Below are 20,961 nucleotides of genomic sequence, written 5' to 3'. Positions count from 1 at the left end.
GCTGGGATTACAGGTGTGCGCCACCGTGCCTTCCCTCCTAGCCATTTTGTTCAGTTTCGCAGGCTTTCTCTGTCCCTCAAGGCCTTTATTGAGTTCAGCCTGCAGAAAATGCTTCTTCCCACTGAAACTTAGCCCAATCTATTTCCCTCAGACCTCTTTCCAAAAGCTACTTCCTCAAAGAAACCTCTGTGACCCTTGGAGAAAGGTTACTTGTTTTCACAGCATCCTGCACTTCTCTCTCATAGCACTTATAACTATAACCAACCAAGTAATCATGTAACCAGCTGTCTTAACATTCATCTTCTTTGCTGCAAGTAAACTCAATACATGTAGAGACAGACTGTCTTGTACTCCAGTGCCTACCAGCATATTTGATACACAGGAGCACAAAAAACATTTTCTGAATGATTGTATGATTACATGCATGCCGGACTAAAAAGGCAACAATACTTTTAACATTAAACTTAACATGTTTAACTTCTTTTTGTGTTTTCAATACTCGACAAAATTACATGAGAAAAATGAAATTTCTTGAAAGTTAAATCTGACTATATTAAATTATATTAAAAGTCTACCACATAAAATTCACTTCCACAGGATTTAACTGTAATAAAACAAGCATGTTAGATTAAACATACACGTTTTAGAGATGAAAACAAAATTCAAGTGGCTTAAATCACGCATTTTTTTTTTTTATTTTTTTTATTTTTTATTTTTTTATAGAGAGTCTTGCTCTGTAGCCCAGGCTGGAGTGTGGTGGCGGGATCTCGGCTCACTGCAACTTCTGCCTCCCAGGTCACAGTCAAGCAATGATGCTCCTGGTTAAGCAATTCTCCTGCCTCAGCCTCCTGAGTAGCTGGGATTACAGGCGTGCACCACCATGCACAACTAATTTTTGTATTTTTAGTAGAGACGGAATTTCACCATGTTGGCCAAGCTGGTCTTGAATTCCTGACCTAGTGATCCGCCGCCTCCGCCTCCCAAAGTGCTGAAATTACAGGCGTGGGCCACCGCGCCCTGCAATTCACGAATTTAATATAAAGAAAATAATTCCTAGAATTCAATTCTCTTGGCGGTATTTTTCCTGCATTCTAGCTATTTTCCATGCAGGGAAATTTTTATCTGAAACAAGGATTTCCCCAAAATAAAGATATCACAAAAACTGATGTAAATATAGCTAAGTCTTTTATTTCAAATAGTTTGAAGTTTTAATTATGTGCATTTGGGCTTAAGCAGATTTCAGGGTTTTAAAAAAGATGTCAACCAAAGCAAGCTACCACCCAACTTTAAACTTTCACTTTATGACATCATACCCACTAGAGATTTCATTTTACATGTCGCTTTCCCCGAATTTTTAAATGCCCTCTGGATTTACAAATGTGAGATGACATATAGCGCCCACCCCATTTTTTCATAGCAGCCTACCAAGTAGATGAAGTCCTTCACTTAAAAGTAACGGCAGTGGGCGACCACTCCGTCATGTCTGAGGGTTTTTTGTTTTTCTTAAAGATCCCCTTGCCCAAGGGTCAGATGCTCTGGCTGGTTTTAGGGATCCATTACAACCACGTCTGCAACACCTACATTTCTGGTACTGACGGTGCTAGAAAATGAAGAGACCATCGTTGCTACTTACTCTACAAATGCCCTGGAGCAAAGGCACAGGATCTTATATTCCTCCTCCCGGTCTTCAAGGAAGAAAAACATTTCCGCCACGCGGCTCCACTTCTCGCAGCACATTTTACCACTTTGGAGGCAGCTCTGCCGTATGCAGCCCGGGTCGCGCCTCCTGGGCCTCGGCTGGGCTCCTGGAGACCTAAATGAGGCCTCGCCAGCAAGCCTGGGATGAGGAGTTACGAACTACTAGCCCCGGACCGCTCGCGCATGCAGCTAACCTGGACGCCGCCGCCGCCGGAAGTGGGTCCGGGCGGCCACGGGAAGGGGCGGGACCACGGGCGGTGTTTCCCACATCGCAGCCCGGGCTGCAGCCTCCACTTCTCTTCTTCCGCACGGGTTGCTAAGGAGAGATCCGCCGCGCAAATCTGTCCGCCCCTTCGGCCGCTGAACCCCCGAAGAGTTCCTGTCGCCGCTCTAGGGTAAAGGAGAGCTGCCCCTGCCCCTGCTCCTGCCCCTGCCCCTGCCCCTGCCCCCGCCTATCCGAAGTGCGTCGGTCCTCGCGCTCCTTCAGCCCGGCGTCGGGGCTCGCGGGGTTGGGACAGGCGGAGGCCGCGCGCGTCCAGTCTCCCGGGAGCTGCCTCGGAATCCCGTCTCTGTGCGGCCAGGCTCGGTTTCCCGCCGTGCTCCGTTTTCCACCCGGGCGCCGGAGTGGCCGGGTCTGGAGATCCTCCCTCCTCTGGGTCAAACGAACCTGCTGTCCTCGCCCCTCTCCTCTCGCGCTCTGAAACCTTCGGTTCGGCGCGTTTCCTCCTAACGCAGCTGGTGGGGCGAGGCGTCCTCAGCCTCACTAGAGGCCTCTAGGCTTGCCGGGTGGCTTCGCTGGTTCCGGGACCCGCGTCGAGCCTCCGGTGTAAAAACCGAGGGGAAGTTGTGTGGTGATCCCGAAAATGTAGGGGGAAGGCCGGGTGGGTAGAGCGTTCGCATCCAGACCGATCAGGCTTGGAATCCTGGTCCTACCCGTGTGACCTGGGCAGGCTACATCTTTCTGAGCCTCACTTTGATCATCTGTGAAATGGGGATGATATGTAGTAACTACTACATGAGGCTGCAGGGAGGACTAAACGAAACAATGTGTATCACACCTTTCCTTTGTGCTATTAATAGTTTGAGTCGGTTTGGACCTTGTAGGCGCCAAGCCCTGTCTCCGTCCCTGGGGTTTGCAGCCCGTAAAACAGGTCTCTGCCTTGAAGTTGCTAATTAATAAGAAAAATACGTTCATGTGCACATAAATAGGATGGAGAAAATGGGAACAGCAGCAATACTGGATCTGAAAAAAGCGATTGGTATTTGGCATGTGGTATTCATGGACGCTGCACGGGCAGCTTCTTCAAAGAGACAAGCTAAGACTCGAAAGTTGTAGCGCTTAGGACGTGGTTTGTGCTACGAAATGTCAAAATAGTATTGGTACTTCTTTAGAACTATATAAAAACTGAGCTAAAATTCAGACATTTTGAATGGTCCCTAGTACTTTGGCCACGTTTACTAGTTAGTTTTTCAAATGTTTATTCATACCTCCTCACTGCTGCCCTGCTTTGAGGTCAGAGATAGGCTGATTTTGGTGATTCAAGAAGGTAAGAGTGCTGCACAGTTACAGATATACCGGCATAGATATGCAGCATTACTGGGATGAGTAGCTAGCTTACGATAATAAGGGTAGAACAGTAATTATGAAATAGAATGGAAGATTTTAGCTAGAAGTTGGGCATTCTAGGATTGAAAAAAAAGTCTTGAAGGGTAATTTGTGTCAGAACCTCGAGTTTAAAGCTTGAAATCAAAAAGGTATTAAAGCTAAAAGGATTAGATTTACCAGCTATCTTGACAATATTAAACTGCAGCTTTATTCATGATTTGAAGTAGAAGGCTTATTCAGTAAAACTGAGTGCTGTGCCCCTATTAAACCATTATTAAATATGCAGAAAGGAAACAGGAAAACTTGTATTTCCCAGACTATATCTTTTAATTGACATTTTCAGAATGTTCTCAATGTGGCTTTATACTGAAAGTAAAATGGAAAAGCACTGGTAATAGGTGTTCAAAATAGATATACTTTCTTTTTAAATTTATTATTATAATTATTTGAGACAGGGTCTTGCTCTGTCGCCCAGGCTGGAGTGTAGTGGCGTGATCTTGGTTCACAGCAACCTCCACCTCCTAGGCTCAAGCAATCCTCCCAGCTCAGCCTCCAGAGTAGCTGGGGCTACAGGCATGCCACCATGCCCACCTAATTGTGTGTGTGTGTACATGTGTTGTGTAGAGACAAAGTTTTTCCCTGTTGCCCAGACTGGTCTTGAATCCTTGGGCTCAAGTGATTTGCCTGCCTCTGCCTCACAAAGTGTTAGGATTATAGGCATGAGCCACTGAGTCCAGCCTAAAATAGATAGTTTTTTAAGGTTTTATTGAAAACCAAAAAGTTCTCTGTTCTGATTTATTAGTTTTTGAAATACTCTGATTTTAAACAGGGTCTGTCCATTATCCTCACCATCAATGGCAATATGATGATATTTGAGCTTGTCAACTTTCTTTTTTTTGAGACGGCGTTTCACTCTTGTTGCCGAGGCTGGAGTGCAGTGGCGTGATCTCGGCTCACTGCAACCTCTGCCTCCCAGGTTCAAGTGATTCTTCTGCCTCAGCCTCCCGAGTAGCTGAGATTACAGGCATGAGCCACAAGCCCGACTAATTTTGAATTTTTAGTAGAGACGGGGTTTCTCCGTGTTAGGCTGATCTCGAACTCCTGACCTCAGGTAATCTGCCCACCTCGGCCTCCCAAAGTGCTGGGATTACAGGCATGAGACACTGCTCCTGGCCTTCTCAACTTGTTTTTACAAAAGTTACATGATTTCCAGATGGGGAAATTAAGATACTTCCTATGTGAGATGCATAAGACTGACTATTTTAGATTTGTAGAGGCAGGGGGCTATAGAAAATAACCTGGAATTTTGGTAACTGAAATATTGTATTTCCCCCAAAACACCTTCTAATGCATATAATACATAAGGCTTATTTTTTCCTTTTGAGACAGGGTCTTGCTCTATTCCCCAGGCTGGAGTACAGTGGTGTGATCATCATAGCTCACTGTAGCTTTGACTTCTCAGGCTCAAGCAATCCTCCTGCTTTGGCCTCCCAAGTAGCTGCAACTACAGGAACGTGCCACCATACCTGGCGAAGTTTTAATTTTTTGGTAGAGACAGTGTCTCACTACGTTGTCCGCAGGCTAATCTCAAACTCCTGAACTCAAGCAGTCCTTCCTTCTGTCTTGGCCTCGAAACGTGTTGGGATTACAGGCATGAGCGACCGCGCTCAGCCCATGTCATTTTTCTTGGATTAAAATAAAGTGATAAGGAGTCAGTTACATCCCAAGGTAAATTGAGGGGGAAGGAGAGGGGCCAGGCAAAAGTATAGGGTAGACAGAAATTGCAATCTTAATATTTTCAGTCTTTCTGTCAAGAGAGAAAAAGAGAGATATATCAAAGAACGTGTAATGGAAAGCAGACTAGGAGGTAAGAGGACTAGATTTTACTTTTAGCTCTTGGCTTTTACTGAATTGATGTAGTAATTTTGAACAAATAAACTTGGCTTTGTGTGTTTAGTTTTTTTGTTATCTGTACAATTAAGGAGTTGCATTCATTGAGATTTAAAGACACTTGTCATACTGTCAAAAGTAAGTGCTGTATTTTATCCCCTGAAAAGCATTTTATTCAAATTCCTATGATAGTTCTCTAGTATCAGGTTTTAGGATGCTGTCTTGATCCACATTTTTGTTAAAGATTTAGATGAGGCTGAGAATGGTGGCTCATGCCTGTAATCCAAGCACTTTGAGAGGCAAAGGCCAGTTGATCACTTGAGGCCAGGAGTTCCAGACAAGCCTGGCCAACATGGTGGAACCCTATCTCTAATAAAAATTCAAAAATCAGCTGGGTGCAGTGGTGCTTGCCTGTAGTCTCAGCTACTTGAGACTGAGGTATGAGAATTGCTTGAACCTGGGAGGTGGAGGTTGCAGTGAGCTGAAATTGAGCAACTGCAGTCTAGCCTGGGTGACAGAGTGAGACTCTGTCTCAAAAAAAAGAAAAAAATTTAGACACAAACAGTTCATATGTATTTTTCGCCAGCATTTTTTAGGAGCCTACTTTGTGCCAGGAAGTATTCTAAGTGTTTTACGTGTTTTCGCAGATACTACCTATTTTATTACTGATATATTTAGAATAGTGTCTGGCACAAACTTTTCAGGGCCATCCACCTATACACTGTATCCTTTGGCCTAGTCAAGGACAGAGCTCTAACAATAAGCTCCTTTCCTACATCATCCATTTTTTACTCTCCCATTGACAAATTATCATTGACATTGAACATGGCTGTATTTTCTCCTACTTTTTTTTTTTTGAGATGGAGTCTCACTCTTTCCCTGAGGTTGGAGTACACTGGCAGAATCTCCACTTACATAACCTCTGCCTTCTGGGTTCAAGCAATTCTGTTGCCTCAACCTCCCGAGTAGCTGAGACTACAGGTGTGCACCACCATGCCTGGCTAATTTTTGTATTTTTAGTAGAGACATATTGGCTGGGCTGGTCTTAAACTCCTGACCTGAAGTGATCAAGCCGCCTTGGCCACCCAGAGTGCTAAGATTACAGATGTGAGCCACCGTGCCCAGCCTTTTTTTTTTCTTTTTTTTTTAGACAGAGTCTCTTGCTCTGTCACTGCGGCTAGAGTGTAGTGGCTTAGTTTCGGCTCACTGCAGTCTCTACCTCCCAGGCTCAAGTGGTCCTCCCCATTCAGCCTTCTAAGTAGCTGGGACCACTGGTGCATGCCACCATGCCCAGCTAATTTTTAATTTTTTTTTTTTTTTTTTTTTGAGTGGAGTCTCACTCTGTCATCCAGGCTGAAATGCAGTGGTGTGATCTGGGCTCACGGCAATCTCTGCCTCCTGGGTTCAAGCCATTCTCGTGCCTCAGCCTCCCGAGTAGCTGGGTCTACAGGCATGCACCACCACGCCTGGCTAATTTTTGCATTTTTAGTAGAGATGGGGGTTTCACCATGTTGCCCAGGCTGGTCTTGAACTCCTGGCCTCAAGTGATCTGCCAGCCTTGGCCTCCCAAGGTGTTGGGATTACAGGTGTGAGCCACTGCATCTGGCCTAGATTTTTTTTTTTAAGAGATGAGGTTTTACTGTATTGCCTGGCTGGTCTTGAACTTCCAGGTTCAAGCGATCCTCTTGCCTCAATCTCCCAAAATGCTGAGATTACAGATGTGAGCTACCATACCTGGACTCTATCTTTACAGATGTGAGCTACCATACCTGGCCTCTATCTTAAAGCAGCAACAGCAGCAATAGCAAGAAACTACTCACCTGTGTTCCCTTCTAGATACCCACCTGTTTCTTTCCTCCTTTGTGAGTTGTTTATATTTGCTGTTTCTAATTCATTTCTTCCCATTCATTGAATTTCAAGGATAAAGGGGAGCTGCTCCTGTCTTCTCCTGTCCAAAGTATATTTTTCCCCACTATACCAAAACAGCTCTTACCAGCGTTTGCCAGTGTCCTCTGTGTTGTAAAATTATTATTTATTTATTTTATTTATTTATTTTTTTTAAAGCTGTCTCCTACAGGAAGGAAATGATCTTCTCTTACCTTGCTAGGCCTCTCAGCAGCATTTAAAACAGCAGAATATGCCTTCCTTCTTGAAGCTCTTTCTTACTTTCAGGATACTATTCCTGGAAGGAGGAAGCTCGCTTGTCATTGACTTCCCAAATTCTAAAATATTCGGTGTCTCAAGACTCAGTCCTGGAAATTCTTGAGACGGAGTTTCGCTCTTGTTGCCCAGGCTGGAGTGCAATGGTGGTGCGATCTCAGCTCACTGCAACCTCTGCCCCCCAAGTTCAAGTGATTCTTCTGCCTCAGCCTCCTGAGTAGCTGGGATTATAGGCATGCACCACCATGCCTGGCTAATTTTGTATTTTTAATAGAGACGGGGTTTCTCCATGTTGGTCAGGCTGGTCTCAAACTCCCGACCTCAGGTGATCTGCCTGTCTCCGCCTTCCAAAGTGCTAGGATTACAAGTGAGCCACCACACCTAGCTGATAATTCTTTTCTACTCTATAGTCGTTCCCTGAAGGGATCTTCTTTAATTCCATGTTTAAATATTGACTACATGCTACCAATTCCTAGATTTATATCAAGCCATCCACTTATACACTGTATCCTACTCCTGACCTTCCTGCTAAACTGCCGATGTCCAGCTGCCTACTTAATGTCTTCACTTGGATGTCCAGTAAACATCTTAAACTTAACATGCTTAAAATGGAATCCTGATCTCCATCCCACCCTGAAACCTGTTCTTTCTGCAACTTCATTTTTTTCACAAGCCAGCCCAAAAAACGTTTTTTTCAAGTGCAGTTTGTAGAGATGTAGAAAATAGTAGCACATTTTTAGCGGAATGAGTTAGCATGATAGAGCTACCAAAAAAGCTGCTGTGATTCTATGAATGATAGTGATAGCAAACATGTAAGGTATCGTTCTAGGCTCTTTACGCAGATTAGCCCATTTAATCACAGTAATCTTATGAGGTAGATAGGATTATTATCCTAGTTTTACAGATTTTTAGCAAACCAAGGCACAGGTTTTGCTGGTGTTCTCACTGTCAGATAACTGGAGTTCTCAGTATCAGGTAACTGGAGTCAGCAACCCGAAGTGGTCTTGTGTGCTGAAAGGTTAAGAAACCAGGGTCTGAGAAGTGGTTGAAAGAATTAAGGATTCTGACTGAAGAAAGAATTTTGTGGCTCATGGCAGCTCTTTTTAAACTTACAGTGTTGTTTAATGGAAGAGGGTCTATGGTACAGAACTCGGTCCAGTAGGGAAAAATTACAGGGAAGTAAGTCTAAGGAAGACCTTTTTAGTAGTTCTGGTGGATGGTTGTGAAGAGTGAATGGGACACCTTTTGAGTTTCTTTTCTGAGAGGGTTTAAATCAAAATCAAGTTTGAATGACCATTTGTGGCCAGGGTTCTTGTATACAGCAGTGTTAAGGGACTGCTAGGTCTCACAAAGCTTTCCGTGTAGCCCACTCACTGGATCGCTGCCCGTACTGTGCCCCTTTTCTTGTTACTGTGTTCCTTAAGTATGTATAATCAGTCAGAATGTAGATTAAGAGGATAAGAGGTGTAATTCTAGTACCGGTTTGTCTGGGAAGGTCTGAAACAAAGTTTTTAAATCACAGAATTTGGCCTGGTGCTGTGGCTCACAACTGTAATCCCAGCACTTTGGGAGGCCGATGACATGAGGCTAGGAGTTAGAGATCAGTCCGGCCAACATGGTGAAACCCCGTCTCTACTAAAAATATAAAAATTAGCTGGGTGTGGTGGTGCACGTCTGTAATCCCAGCTACTTGGGAGGCTGAGGCACAAGAATCGCTTGAACCCAGGAGGTGGAGGTTACAATGAGCCACTATACTCTAGCCTAGGTGACAGAGTAAGACTCTGTCTCAAAAAAAAAAAATCACAGGATTTTACTATTCAGTTAAAAATTGGAAATGTGACTAGATTATTGTAGGAAATTTTATTAACCAGTTACGGTCAGATTATAAAAATGCTGATTCGTTTTCAGGGCTAGGAAAAGCTGCTTTTAACATATATGAGGGTTATATATTTTGTTAATTTATTAACAATATTTAAAAGCTCTTTAAGTTGAGATATAATTAACCATAGTATTCACTATTTAAGTGTACAGTTCAGTGGTTTTTAGTGTATTTACATTTTCATTATCCCAAAGATACCTCTGTTTTTCCCATTAACAGTCACTCTTCATTCTCCTCTCCCAGCCCTGACAACCACTTAATTTTTCTGTCTCTATGGATTAGCCTGCTCTGAGTATTTAATATAAATGGAATCATACAGTATGTGGCTTTTGTGTGTGGCTTTTCTTACTTAGTGCAGTGTTTACAAGGTTCATCCATGCTGTAGCAGGAACCAGTACTTACTTCATCCCTTTTTAAGTTTTGGATAGCATCCTATTATATGTATATGCCACATTTTGTGTATCCACTCAGTTGTTTTCACTCTTTGGCTGTTATGAATAATGCTGCCGTGCACATTTGTGTACAGATTTTTGTGTAAATATATGTTTTCATTCGTTTTGTGGGTGTAGAATTGCAGGGTCATATGGTAACTCTGCGTTTAGCTTTTTGAGGAATTGCCACAGCATTTTACATTCCCATGAGTAGTATATGAAATTCTAAATTCTCTACATCATCATCAAATACTTGCTGTTTTTCAATTTTGGCTATTTTCTGTAGCTATTCTAGTGGGAAAATCTCTCATTTTAAAAAGTATTCAATTTTGGCTGGGCGTGGTGGCTCACGCCTGTAATCCCAGCAATTCAAGAGGCCAAGGTGGGTAGATCACCTGAAGTCAGGAGTTCAAGACCAGCCTGGACAACACAGCTAAACTCCTTCTCCATTAAAAATACAAAAAAAAAAAAAAAAAATTAGCCAGGCGTGGTGGTGCGCACCCTGTAGTCCCAGCTGCTTGAGACTCTGAGGCAGGGAAATCACGTGAATACAGGAAGCAGAGGTTACAGTGAGTCGAGATTGTGCTGTTGCACTCTGGTCTGGGCGACAGAGCGAGACTCCATCTGAAAAATAAAATAAAAAATAAATACATAAAAAGTATTAAAATTTGCTGTGTTTCATTTTAAATGATCAAACATGGGTAAATTATAGTGATTTGACTTTTTAGATGGATTGATTAAAGTATGATGTCAATAAAGCCCAAGTTGTGGGGTACATGTTTGCTGTGTTATCTCCTATTACCATAACAGGCCCAGATTTCTCACAAGTAAATGCTATTGGTTACAAGGAAGTTAGATGAAATATTTCGTCCCTCAGAGAACAAGTCAGTGTTTGCCCTCCTAATAAGCCAGTTAGCAAGATAATCTTAGAATAAAACGAGTAAATTTTTCTTAATCGTTTTTCTTACTCTATGTACGTCTCTTCCTCTTCTTTCATCCTTTGCTTTCATTTATTCATTTTTTGCCTCAGCTACAAAGGACTTGAGATAATTTTCATTAAGATTATATAGTACAGAATAATGATAAAATAGCTCTAAGGGCAGAATCAGAATCAAAGAAAGTATGGAGAAGGGAAATCTTTTGTAGGAAAATATTATCATAGGGCTAATATAATTGTATACTTGAATATTATGTTTCACCTTTAGCTTATCTGGCAAAGTTACTAAAAAGAATCATAGTCATTACACATCTTCATACTTTTTCTCCTAAGAAACAAAGCTTTTTAAGGTGGGGCTTTATATAGTGTCTCTAAACAGTGTAGGGTTGTCCTCACTAAAGCAATGGTAGCGTGAGCATACTTTTTAATTGTAATATACCAGTGTAGGGCTGTATTTCTCAAACATTTATGTATGTCTCTTGTTGTTTATTCTAATCTAGGTATTAATGATTATCTTTGTTTTTCTTAGTCATTTATTTCTTACATTTGTTTACTGTGCTTTCCAGAATACAGACATTGAAGTTTGGGACTAGGTATTTATCTCTCTTCTGGTAAGTCAAATGACTGTTTTAGAGAGTGAATTCATAAAATAATTGTACAGCTATATTTTCAGTCACTTAAGAGTTAAGATAAAAACAGTACTGATAAATTTTTATTATTGCATAATGAACTTTTTTGTAAACCTGTTTCTCTATAAAAAACAATACCCATAAAGGTATGTCATCATTTCCTAAAGAATTGGATTCCTTTTATTGAATTAGATAGAGACTGATGTTTTCTTTTGTGCATATTATCTCAGTATGGCTGGGCATGGTGGACTCATGCCTGTAATCTCAGTACTTCAGGAGTGGGTGTACCACTTGAGGTCAGGAGTTTGAGACCAGCCTGGTGAGCATAGTGAAACTCCATCTCTACTGAAAATACAAAAATTAGCCAGGCATGGTAGCACACACCTTTGGTCCCAGCTACTCAGGAGGCTGAGGCAGGAGGATCGCTTGAACCTGGGAGGTGGAGGTTGCAGTGACTGAGATCATCCCACTGTAACTCCAGCCTGGACGACAGAGCGAGACTCCATCTCAGAGAAGAAGAAAAAAGTTATGTCAATATGATCTAGTTTAAGATCTGAGTGTTCAACATGATGCAATTAAGATATGAGTCAAATTATTAAAATCAATCTGAAATTGTGTTCCTTATCTGCTTTATTTTCTCTTAATTATAGCTTTATTTTCTTCTCTCAATTATACGTTTATGTTCCTTTCTTAATTATAGTGAATTATTTCAAAAACTAAACAGGACATGCTTCATGAGCAGAGAGATGAATCCTTATAATTTTCACATTTAAATCTGCAACAAAGTTAACCATTAACCATCTATACATTTTTGGTATTAAGAAATGACTCTATATACTATTTAAGTAGACTAAAACATTTAACTTTGTAGCTGTGGAGAAAATAATACTGGATTATTTTTCCCTTCTAGTGTCAAAATTAACGACCTGCTATGGCAATGAAGAAAGAAACTGAATTTGTCATTTTCACCTAAAGAAAAATGATAGACCAAAATCAAACCTGTGGTGCAGGACAGGATTCTGTGCCCTATATGATTTGTCTGATTCACATACTCGAAGAATGGTTTGGTGTGGAGCAGTTGGAGGACTATTTCAATTTTGCAAACTATCTCTTGTGGGTTTTTACACCACTAATACTTTTAATACTTCCTTACTTCACTATCTTTCTTCTCTACCTTACTATTATTTTCTTACACATTTATAAGAGAAAGAACGTATTAAAAGAAGCCTACTCTCATAATTTATGGGATGGTGCAAGGAAAACGGTGGCAACTCTGTGGGATGGACATGCAGCAGTTTGGCATGGTAAGCAAGGATACTTTCATCTCTGTGTTCATGTGTGCTGCATTGGAACTGTTACCATTCCATTCTATTGACTGAGAAGATACTGAAAAGTATAATAGAAGTGATATTTGCTATTCCCTGTTACCTGTTTGCATATGTATCTTTCTTAAGATGAGTTTTCCCCATAGACATTAGTTTCTATTAAACAACCACACAGTACTGTAGACTGTAAGTTGAAATATGAAAATTTATATTTAAAACATCTAAAAGAGTAAGAGACTAATTAATTTAAAACTATAGAAAACTACTTTAAAAATGCTTCAATTATTTAGCATTTACTTCTGTTCAAAGTAAGTTTGACTTTACCAGTGTGGATTTTAAAAAATGAAATGTTAAATGATATTACATTAAATATAATTTGCATACCAAAATGTAGCCATTTTCTGTTGTTTCATTCCTGAGATTGAGGTGTCTTAAGGATAGTCATTCTTTTCTTTATTACTCGAGAGATTTTGATATTGTATACTTAATGATTGGTGGTTCTTCTTCGTTTGGGCATCATGAAAATTGCCCTCTGGTGGCCTGTTTTTTAGGGTTTAGTGTTTTACTCTACCAACTTTTGCTTCATTATTCCATCAATACCTAGTTTGTTGTTCTCTTCTGTTTTTAGACTACATAAAAATACTGAAGATTCAATAAGCATGTAACAAACATTGGCTTTCTGTATTATGTTGTTGGGCATCAAAGTAGTTTCACAGAAGGATGTAGAAGGAAGCACAGACTTTAAACTGACACTTGAGGATATTTATCACCGAAGTTTTAGGCTGCTATTAGCAAAAATCACCAGTGACGTGTTTATTAGGCTAATGTGTTATCATTTTAATACTGCATACATTCTACGAACCTACACATTTTTTTTTGTGAACCTGCTATGCCAGACACTGTCAAATGCTTAACATAAATTAACTCCTTTAAATCTTATAACATAATAGAGTGTATGTGCTGCTCCTGTTTTACTCATGAGAAAACTGAGGCACAGAGAGGTTGTTACTTGCCCAAGGTATACTAAGAACAGTGCCAGGTTACAACCCCAGATACCTGGCTCTAAGGCCTGTGCTCTGTGCTGTGTGGTAAGACTGTCCCAGGTTGGAGATTCAAGGCTAGAAGTCATGATATTTAGCAGGTTTGCAAGCAGGAACCATATACCCTTGATGAATTGAATTCTTAATACTTACTCGTTACGACTAAAGCTCCTGCTGGCCAATACAAGTCTCAGAACTTGTTGTTTTACATGAGGTGAGATGCTGTTCAGCATTCCATGTGTGCATGTCTGCAGTTGTTCCTTGTCTTTAAAACAGTAATAGAAAAATGTACAGGAGTTATTTACAGTAGTTATTGGGAATATATATCCCCTTCCCATATGCATAACCCCTAAGCTTCAAGATATATAGGAAGGAATCTGAAGGAATCTGGATTTATTTATATTTCAGGAGATGTTTAATTTATATATAGTCAAGTGCTAAACTTATAGCAGAATACACAATTTTGAGGTTTTAAATATGCACATTAATTTTTTTATTGTATTGAAATAAAAGGCACTTGTGCATATATTTAAATTTTGTATTGGTATCATATCAATTATAATTTATGTTTTTTTAACAATCTTTGGAGGACTTTTTTTTTTTTTTTAAAGAGGTGGCATCTTGTTGCTGGGCACGGTGGCTCATGCCTGTAATCCTAGCACTTTAGAAGGCCAAGGCAGGTGGATTACTTGAGGTCAGGAGTTTGAGATCAGCCTGGCCAACATGGCGAAACCCTCTCTCTACTAAAGATACAAAAATTAGCTGGGTGTGGTAATACAGTTCCTGTAATCCCAGGTACTTGGGTGGCTGAGACGCAAGAATTGCTTGAACCTGACAGGTGGAGTTTGCAGTGAGCTGAACTTGCATCACTACACTCCAGCCTGGGCGACAGAGCAAGGCTCTGTTTCAAAAAAGAAAAATAAAATGCTGGTCACAGTGGCTCACTCTTGTAATTCCAGTACTTTGGGAGATGGATCACCTGAGGTTGGGAGTTTGAGAACAGCCTGGCCAACATGGTGAAACCCTGTCTCTACTAAAAATACAAAAATTAGCCAGGTGTGGTGGTACACGCCTGCAATCCTAGCTACTACTTGGCAGGCTGAGGTGGGAGAATCACTTGAACCCAGGAGGTGGAGGTTATAGTGAGCCGAGAATGCGCCGCTGCATTCAGCCAGGGTGAGAGAATGAGAATCTGTCTCAGAAAAAAAAAAGAGACGGGGTCTCGCTCTTTTGCTCAGGCTGGCCTCAAACTCCTGGGATGAAGCGATCCTCTCACCTTAGCCTTCTAAGTAGCTGTCACCACAGATGCATACCACTGCTCTCTGCTGGAGGAATTTTTTTAATAATAAAAATGTTCATTGTAAAAATTAGCAACCACAGGAAACTATAAGAAGAAAATAGGGCTGGGCGTGGTGGCTCAGGCCTGTAATCTCAGCAGTTTGGGAGGCCAATGCAGGTGGATCACCTGAGGTCAGTAGTTCAAGAGCAGCCTGGCTAACATGGTGAAACCCCATCTCTAATAAAATTAATTAGCCAAGCATGGTGGCATACACCTGCAATCCCAGCTACTTGGGAGACTGAGGCAGGAGAATCGCTTGAACCCGGGAGGCAGAGGTTGTAGTGAACTGAGATTATGCCACTGCAGTCTAACTTGGAGGATAGAGCGGGACTCGGTCTCAAAAGAAAAGAGAAAAAAAAGAAGAATCACCTCAAATTTGCCATTTGAGTTTTGTTACAGTATGTTTATCTTTTTTATATTTGTGGCAAACTAGTATTTTTTATGTCACTAAGCCTTCTTCATAAATATGGCTTTTAATGACTTTATGGAATTCTATAGTATAAATTCTATAAGTAATTTGATTAGTTACCTATTACTGAATAGTAATTTCTTTATAATTTTTTTACTTTTAAAAATAATAAGTATCTTTGTATAAGAATCTATCCAGTGTTTTCTATTTTGAAGTTGTTTTACATTCATACTGTATATAATGTAAGTACACTGACTTTTTTGAAAAATTCTGTGATCCTTATGTGCTATGTAAACTATTGCCTGTATTATATTGAGAAACATTAATTTGATATTTCTTTTTTTTTCTTTTAATTTGATATTTTTAAATACCTACATTTCTAGGTCATTTGTTTGTTGATGGGTGAATGAAATCCTTACTGTCAAATTACTTACAGCCTTAAAACTGTAACAATTTTGACTCATTTTTCAAATATTGTTCTTGGAAAATATAACATTTTTAAAGCTGGACTCTTAATATTTGATAATTCTCCCTATAAATTAATATGATGACAAAGATTTTTCAGTTAGATAGCTGGATGGTTTTGAGAGAATTAAAAATTGTGCATTTTAGCGCAAATGTAAAGGATTGAGGACCATAACTTTCACTTCAGGGATATAAGGAATGTTTTGACTTTGGGACTTTTACTTGTTTTATTTATTTATTATTTTATTTTATATTTTTGAGATGGAATCTTGCTCTGCTGCCCAGGCTGAAGTGCATTGGCATGATCTTGGCTCACTGTAACCCCTGCCTCCCCGGTTCAAGCAATTCTTGTGCCTCAGTCTCTGAGTAGCTGAATTACAGGCATGCACCACTATGTCCAAGTAATTTTGTATTTTCAGTAGAAAAGAGTTTTCACCATGTTGGCCAAGCTGGTCTTGAACTCCTGACCTCAAGTGATCCACCTGTCTTGGCCTCCCAAACTGCTGGGATTACAGGTGTGAGCCACTGTGTCCAGCCACTTGTTTTATTCTGTACGTGTATATTATTGTGGTTTTGTTTTTGTTGTATAAGGAATTCACTTCATTTTCTGAAAATAATGCTTGTGCTTACTTAACACCAGTATAACTTGTTCAGTTTATTTAGAATATAAAATTTTGGGGAAATGCAGTGGTTTGATTAATGAGGTAGTCTGATCATATGGTTTATTATATGGGTTAGTGACTTAAGGAAAATAGACCACAATAGCAGAAATTTTCTTTTACTTCATATTTTATTATTTTTTAAAGAAATGGTCACATTCAGAAGGGTCCTATAGGTTTAACTGTTGTAGCAAAATTTTTTGGGGAAAATTAAATTGAGATATCAAGAAAACCTTCATCTCTACTTCAGTTGGATGAGAGTTTCCTTTCATCTCTTCTGTCCTTCATGCAATGAAGAATTCAGTCAGACTACCTGCTGTCAAAACCAGGCTCTCCTGAGTTACCGGCTGTATGACCTTGGTTAAGTTACTTAACTTTTTCTTCTTCCTCTTCTTTCTCCTATTCTTCTGCAACAATTATGATTTTTTAAAAGTTTAATCTAGAACTACAGAGAAGTTGCAAAAATAGTACTGAGAGTTCCCAGATATTCTTTCTTCACCGAGCTTCTGCTAATGTTAGCATCTTATATATCCATTGCACAATTATCAAATTCACAGTGTACAATACGATTATCTAAACTACAGATTTTACTCAGATTTCATAATTTTCCCACAAGGGTTTTTTTCCAGGATTTCCTATTGTATTTAGTTGTCATGTCTCCTCCAGTCTGACAGTTCCTTAATTTTTTTGTCTTTCATGATCTTGGTGCCTTTGAAGAGTACTGGTCAGTAATTTCATACACTCTCTCAGTTAAGATTTGATGTTTTCCATGATTAGGTTCGAGTTATTTATTTTTGAAAGAATACCACAAAAAAGATAATATGTCTTCAACGTATTATATCGGAAGGTTCGTATCTGATGTTTCTTATTACTGGTGGTATTAACTTTGATCACTTGGTTAGGGAGGTGTCTGCCAGGTTTCTCTATTGTAAAGCTACCTCCTTAAATTAGATACTTAACTTTTCTGAACCGCATTTTTTTCTTTCTGCTAAATGGGTTACTATAAGGATTCAGTGAATTTCATATAAAGTGTTTAGCATAACTTCTATTACATACCAAATTTCAATAAATGATAACTATCATAATTACAGAGCACCCTTTTCAGTAATTTGGAAAGCACTAAAATACGTAATCTGCCAGGTATAGTGATGCATGCCTGTAGTCACAGCTACTCAGGAGACTGAAGCAGAAGCAGAAGATTCGCTTGAGCCCAGAGTTTGAGGCCATACTGTGCTATGATCATACCTATAATAGCCACTGCACTTCAGCTTGAACAACATAGCAAGAACCTGTCTTTGTGAGGAAAAAAAGTACATCTTCTGCCTCTTGATCATTATTAAGTTCAACTTAACACACATACAATGTCCAAGGTCCCTAGGATATTCAGAATGTAATTTTAGATTATCAATCTTTTGACTGTTATTCCTAGTAAGAAATGCATTCTGCTATTCAGCATACATATACATATATACTGTGTCATGAAAAGTGTACAGTTGACCCTTCAACAATGTGAGGGTTAGGGGTACTGGCAATCCGTGCAGTCAAAAATCCATGTATAACTTTTGACTCCCCCAAAACCTAAGTACTAAAACTTCCTCCTGTTGACTGGAAGCCTTACCAATAATATAAACTGTTAATTAACACATATATTGTATTTTATGTTTATTTTATACTGTAATAAAGTAAGCTAGAGGAAAGAAAATGTTTTTCTTTCCTTTTTAAAAAAATATTAGAGATGAGAGGCCAGGCATGGTGACTCACACCTGTAATCCCAGCACACTGTGAGGCTGAGGCGGGTGGGTCACTTGAGCTCAGGAGTTCAAGAACAGCCTAGGCAAAACTCCATCTCTACCAAAAATTCAAAAAATTAGCTGGGCATGGTAGCGTGCACCTGTAATCCTAGCTACTCATGAGGCTGAGATGGGAGGATTGCTTGAGCCCAGGAGGCAGAGGTTGCAGTGAGCTGATAATCATGCCACTGCACTCCAGCCTGGGTGACAGTGAGACCCCATCTCAAAAACAAAATAGAATCGGAGACAAAGTCTTGCTTTGTTGCCCAGTTTTGTCTGAAACTGATTTGAAGTGATCCTCCCCTTTCTGCCTCCCAGAGTGCTAGGATTACAGGTGTGAGCCAATGTGCTCGAACAGAAAATGTTATTAGGAAAATCATAAGGAAGAGAAAATATATTTATGTTTCATTAGATGGAAGTGGATCATTATAAAGGTCTTCATCCTCCTTGTCTTCACAATGAGTAGGTTGAGGGTGAGGAAGAAAAGGGGTTTATCTATCTGTCCCAGCTGGCAGAGGCATAGAAGTAGACCCATACAGTTCAAATTCATCAAGGGTCAATTGTATGTACTTTCTACATGTGATCTATTCTTGTTTTCTATTCTACTGTCCTTTATTTAAAAAGAAAATGCTGGTTATAACTCAATAAAGTTATTTCACAGTCTACTAAATTGATTTCACACTGATAGATTACAAGCAACATTTGACAACCATGGATGTAGGTTAGCATGTACAATTCATGGTACTCATGGGAGATTGGTTTCTGGACCTCCCTTAGATTTTGGTATCCAGGTATGCTCAAGTCTCTGACATAAAAATGGTGTAGTATTTGGATATAACCTGCACACATCTTCCCGTATGCTTTATTTTATTATTTATTTCAGACAGGCTCTTGCTCTGTTGCTCAGGCTGGATGGAGTGCAGTGATGTGAACTCGGGTCACTGCAACCTCTGCTTCCCAGGTTCAAGCGATTCTCATGCCTCAGCCTCCTGAGTAGCTAGGACCACAGGTGTGTGCTACCACACCCAGCTAATTTTTTTTTTTTTTTTTTGTATTTTTTTTGTAGAGATGGGGTTTCGCCACATTGCCCAGGCTGGTATCAAACACCTGAGCTCAAGCGGTTCACCAGCCTCAGCCTCCCAGAATGCTGGAATTACAGACCTGGGCCATTGTGACCAGCAACTCCCATATACTTTATATCTAGATTACTTAAAATAGCTAATACAGTGTAAATAGTTTTTATACTGTATGGTTTAGGGAATGATCACAAGGGAAAAAATCTGTACATGTTTAGTACAGCCACAGTTTTTTTTTCCCAAATGTTTACATCTGTAGTTGGTTGATTTCATGGATACAGAATCCACCGGTACCAAGGACCAATTGTAGATACCTGTAGTAGGAAGTGTGGCATGGAGCAAGAACACAGACTTTAATGTTAGGCAAATGCAAATTTGCATTTGGCCCGACTCTGTGACCTTTGGTAAGGTATATGGGCTTTTCACACTTAAATTTTCTCATCTGTGGAGGGTTTTATGAGGTTCTTAATGATCATTATTAAGGATCTGATACTTGTGTATCTGTTATAGTTATTGGACATTTATGTTTCCTGATCACTCACATCTTTAGGCTGTTTTGTTTGTTTGTTTTTCTGAGATGGAGTCTTGCTCTGTCGCCCAGGCTGGAGTGCAGTGATGCAATCTCAGCTCACTGCAACCTCTACCCCCTGGGTTCAAGCAATTCTCATGCCTCAGCCTACTGAGTATCTGGGACTACAGGCATGTGCCGCCACGCCCAGCTAATTTTTCTATTTTTTGTAGAGACGGGGTTTCACCGTGTTGCCCAGGCTGGTCTCAAACTCCTGATCTCAAGTGATCCACCCGCCTCAGGCTCCCAAAGGGCTGGGATTACAGGTGTGAGCCACCATGCCCGGAAATTGGATTTTTTTTCTTACTAATTTATTATTTTCAGGACTAGAAGATAAGTCATTTTTGGGTGAGAAGTATGAATGATGAACTTGGAAATGTAGACGGAAGCCAGGTTATGAAGAATCTTGATGCTGTGCCCAGGAGTTTGGACTTTATTTGTAGATAGTTTTAGCTGTATTTGCTTTTTTGAGGAAGATCCAAAAGGGTGACGACATTGTTCACTTACCATGATGCATAGGTGGATAGTCTTAAAGTGGATTTTTGATGACAAATTTGGAAGGGCTCTATCTCAGAAGGTGATCATTATCTGAATTCATGAAAATAATATCTAGAACCAGATGGCAATTAATTTATTTACATAATAAATCTTTGCCATGCCAGAGGAACTACTTGAGCTTTACATGAACATCAGATCCTTTCACTGTAAGCTAAGCTACACGAGAAGCTACATGAGCAAGGCTAGCCAATTTTTTTTTTAATGGTGTCAAATAAGAGAGCCATATTCATCCCAGAATAGGGCTATTCTTGTTAATCGGACTGAGACAGCCCAAAATTTGCAGATAGAGGTTCCCCATCTCTGGGCAGTGGTTGGATAAACGACGATAGTAGGTGCCTTTGTAACTGCTTTCTCTGAGCTTCCATTGCTCATCACATCCCCCTGGGATTGGTGTACTCGCCAGGAGTTGATAGGGCTGCACTTTAAAACTGGCGTTGGGAAGGGGAAGGGAGTGTAAATTTTAGTGAATTCTTGGAGGTAAAATAAACAGTTTGGTGACTGA

The 20,961-nt window shown here is 40.2% G+C and overlaps 2 protein-coding genes across 13 annotated transcripts in view; one reads left to right on the top strand and one right to left on the bottom strand.

Annotated features, from left to right (window-relative positions):
* Window positions 1-1,879, bottom strand: part of TGS1 (trimethylguanosine synthase 1) — a 56,410-nt gene extending 54,531 nt beyond the window's left edge. For 4 of the 5 annotated variants that reach the window (XM_064384201.1, XM_064384205.1, XM_064384204.1 and 1 more), the window contains exon 1: window positions 1,634-1,879. In XM_064384201.1, the coding sequence (XP_064240271.1) occupies window positions 1,634-1,737 (104 nt within the window). In that variant the 5' untranslated portion in view covers window positions 1,738-1,879. The remainder of the gene's footprint in view (window positions 1-1,633) is intronic. The other variant, XM_064384203.1, reaches the window with a different exon arrangement.
* A 103-nt stretch (window positions 1,880-1,982) lies between these two features.
* TMEM68 (transmembrane protein 68) overlaps window positions 1,983-20,961 on the top strand; it is a 38,000-nt gene continuing 19,021 nt past the window's right edge. For 2 of the 8 annotated variants that reach the window (XR_010345525.1, XM_064384197.1), the window contains exon 1: window positions 7,230-12,534. Coding sequence is in view for 4 of the 8 variants with exons in the window: in XM_064384197.1 (XP_064240267.1) it covers window positions 12,210-12,534 (325 nt within the window). In the remaining 4 variants the exon portion in view is untranslated. Of the gene's footprint in view, window positions 2,094-7,228; window positions 12,535-19,140; window positions 19,267-20,961 lie in introns of those variants that run through there. The other 6 variants (XM_064384195.1, XM_064384194.1, XM_064384198.1 and 3 more) reach the window with 6 other exon arrangements.

Source organism: Aotus nancymaae, unplaced genomic scaffold, assembly GCF_030222135.1.
Source record: "Aotus nancymaae isolate 86718 unplaced genomic scaffold, 86718_ANA_hifiasm-v0.15.2.pri h1tg000036l, whole genome shotgun sequence".
Lineage (NCBI taxonomy): Eukaryota > Metazoa > Chordata > Mammalia > Primates > Aotidae > Aotus > Aotus nancymaae.
Note: the sequence above shows the minus strand (reverse complement) of the source record. Positions and strands in the feature narration are given on the sequence as shown.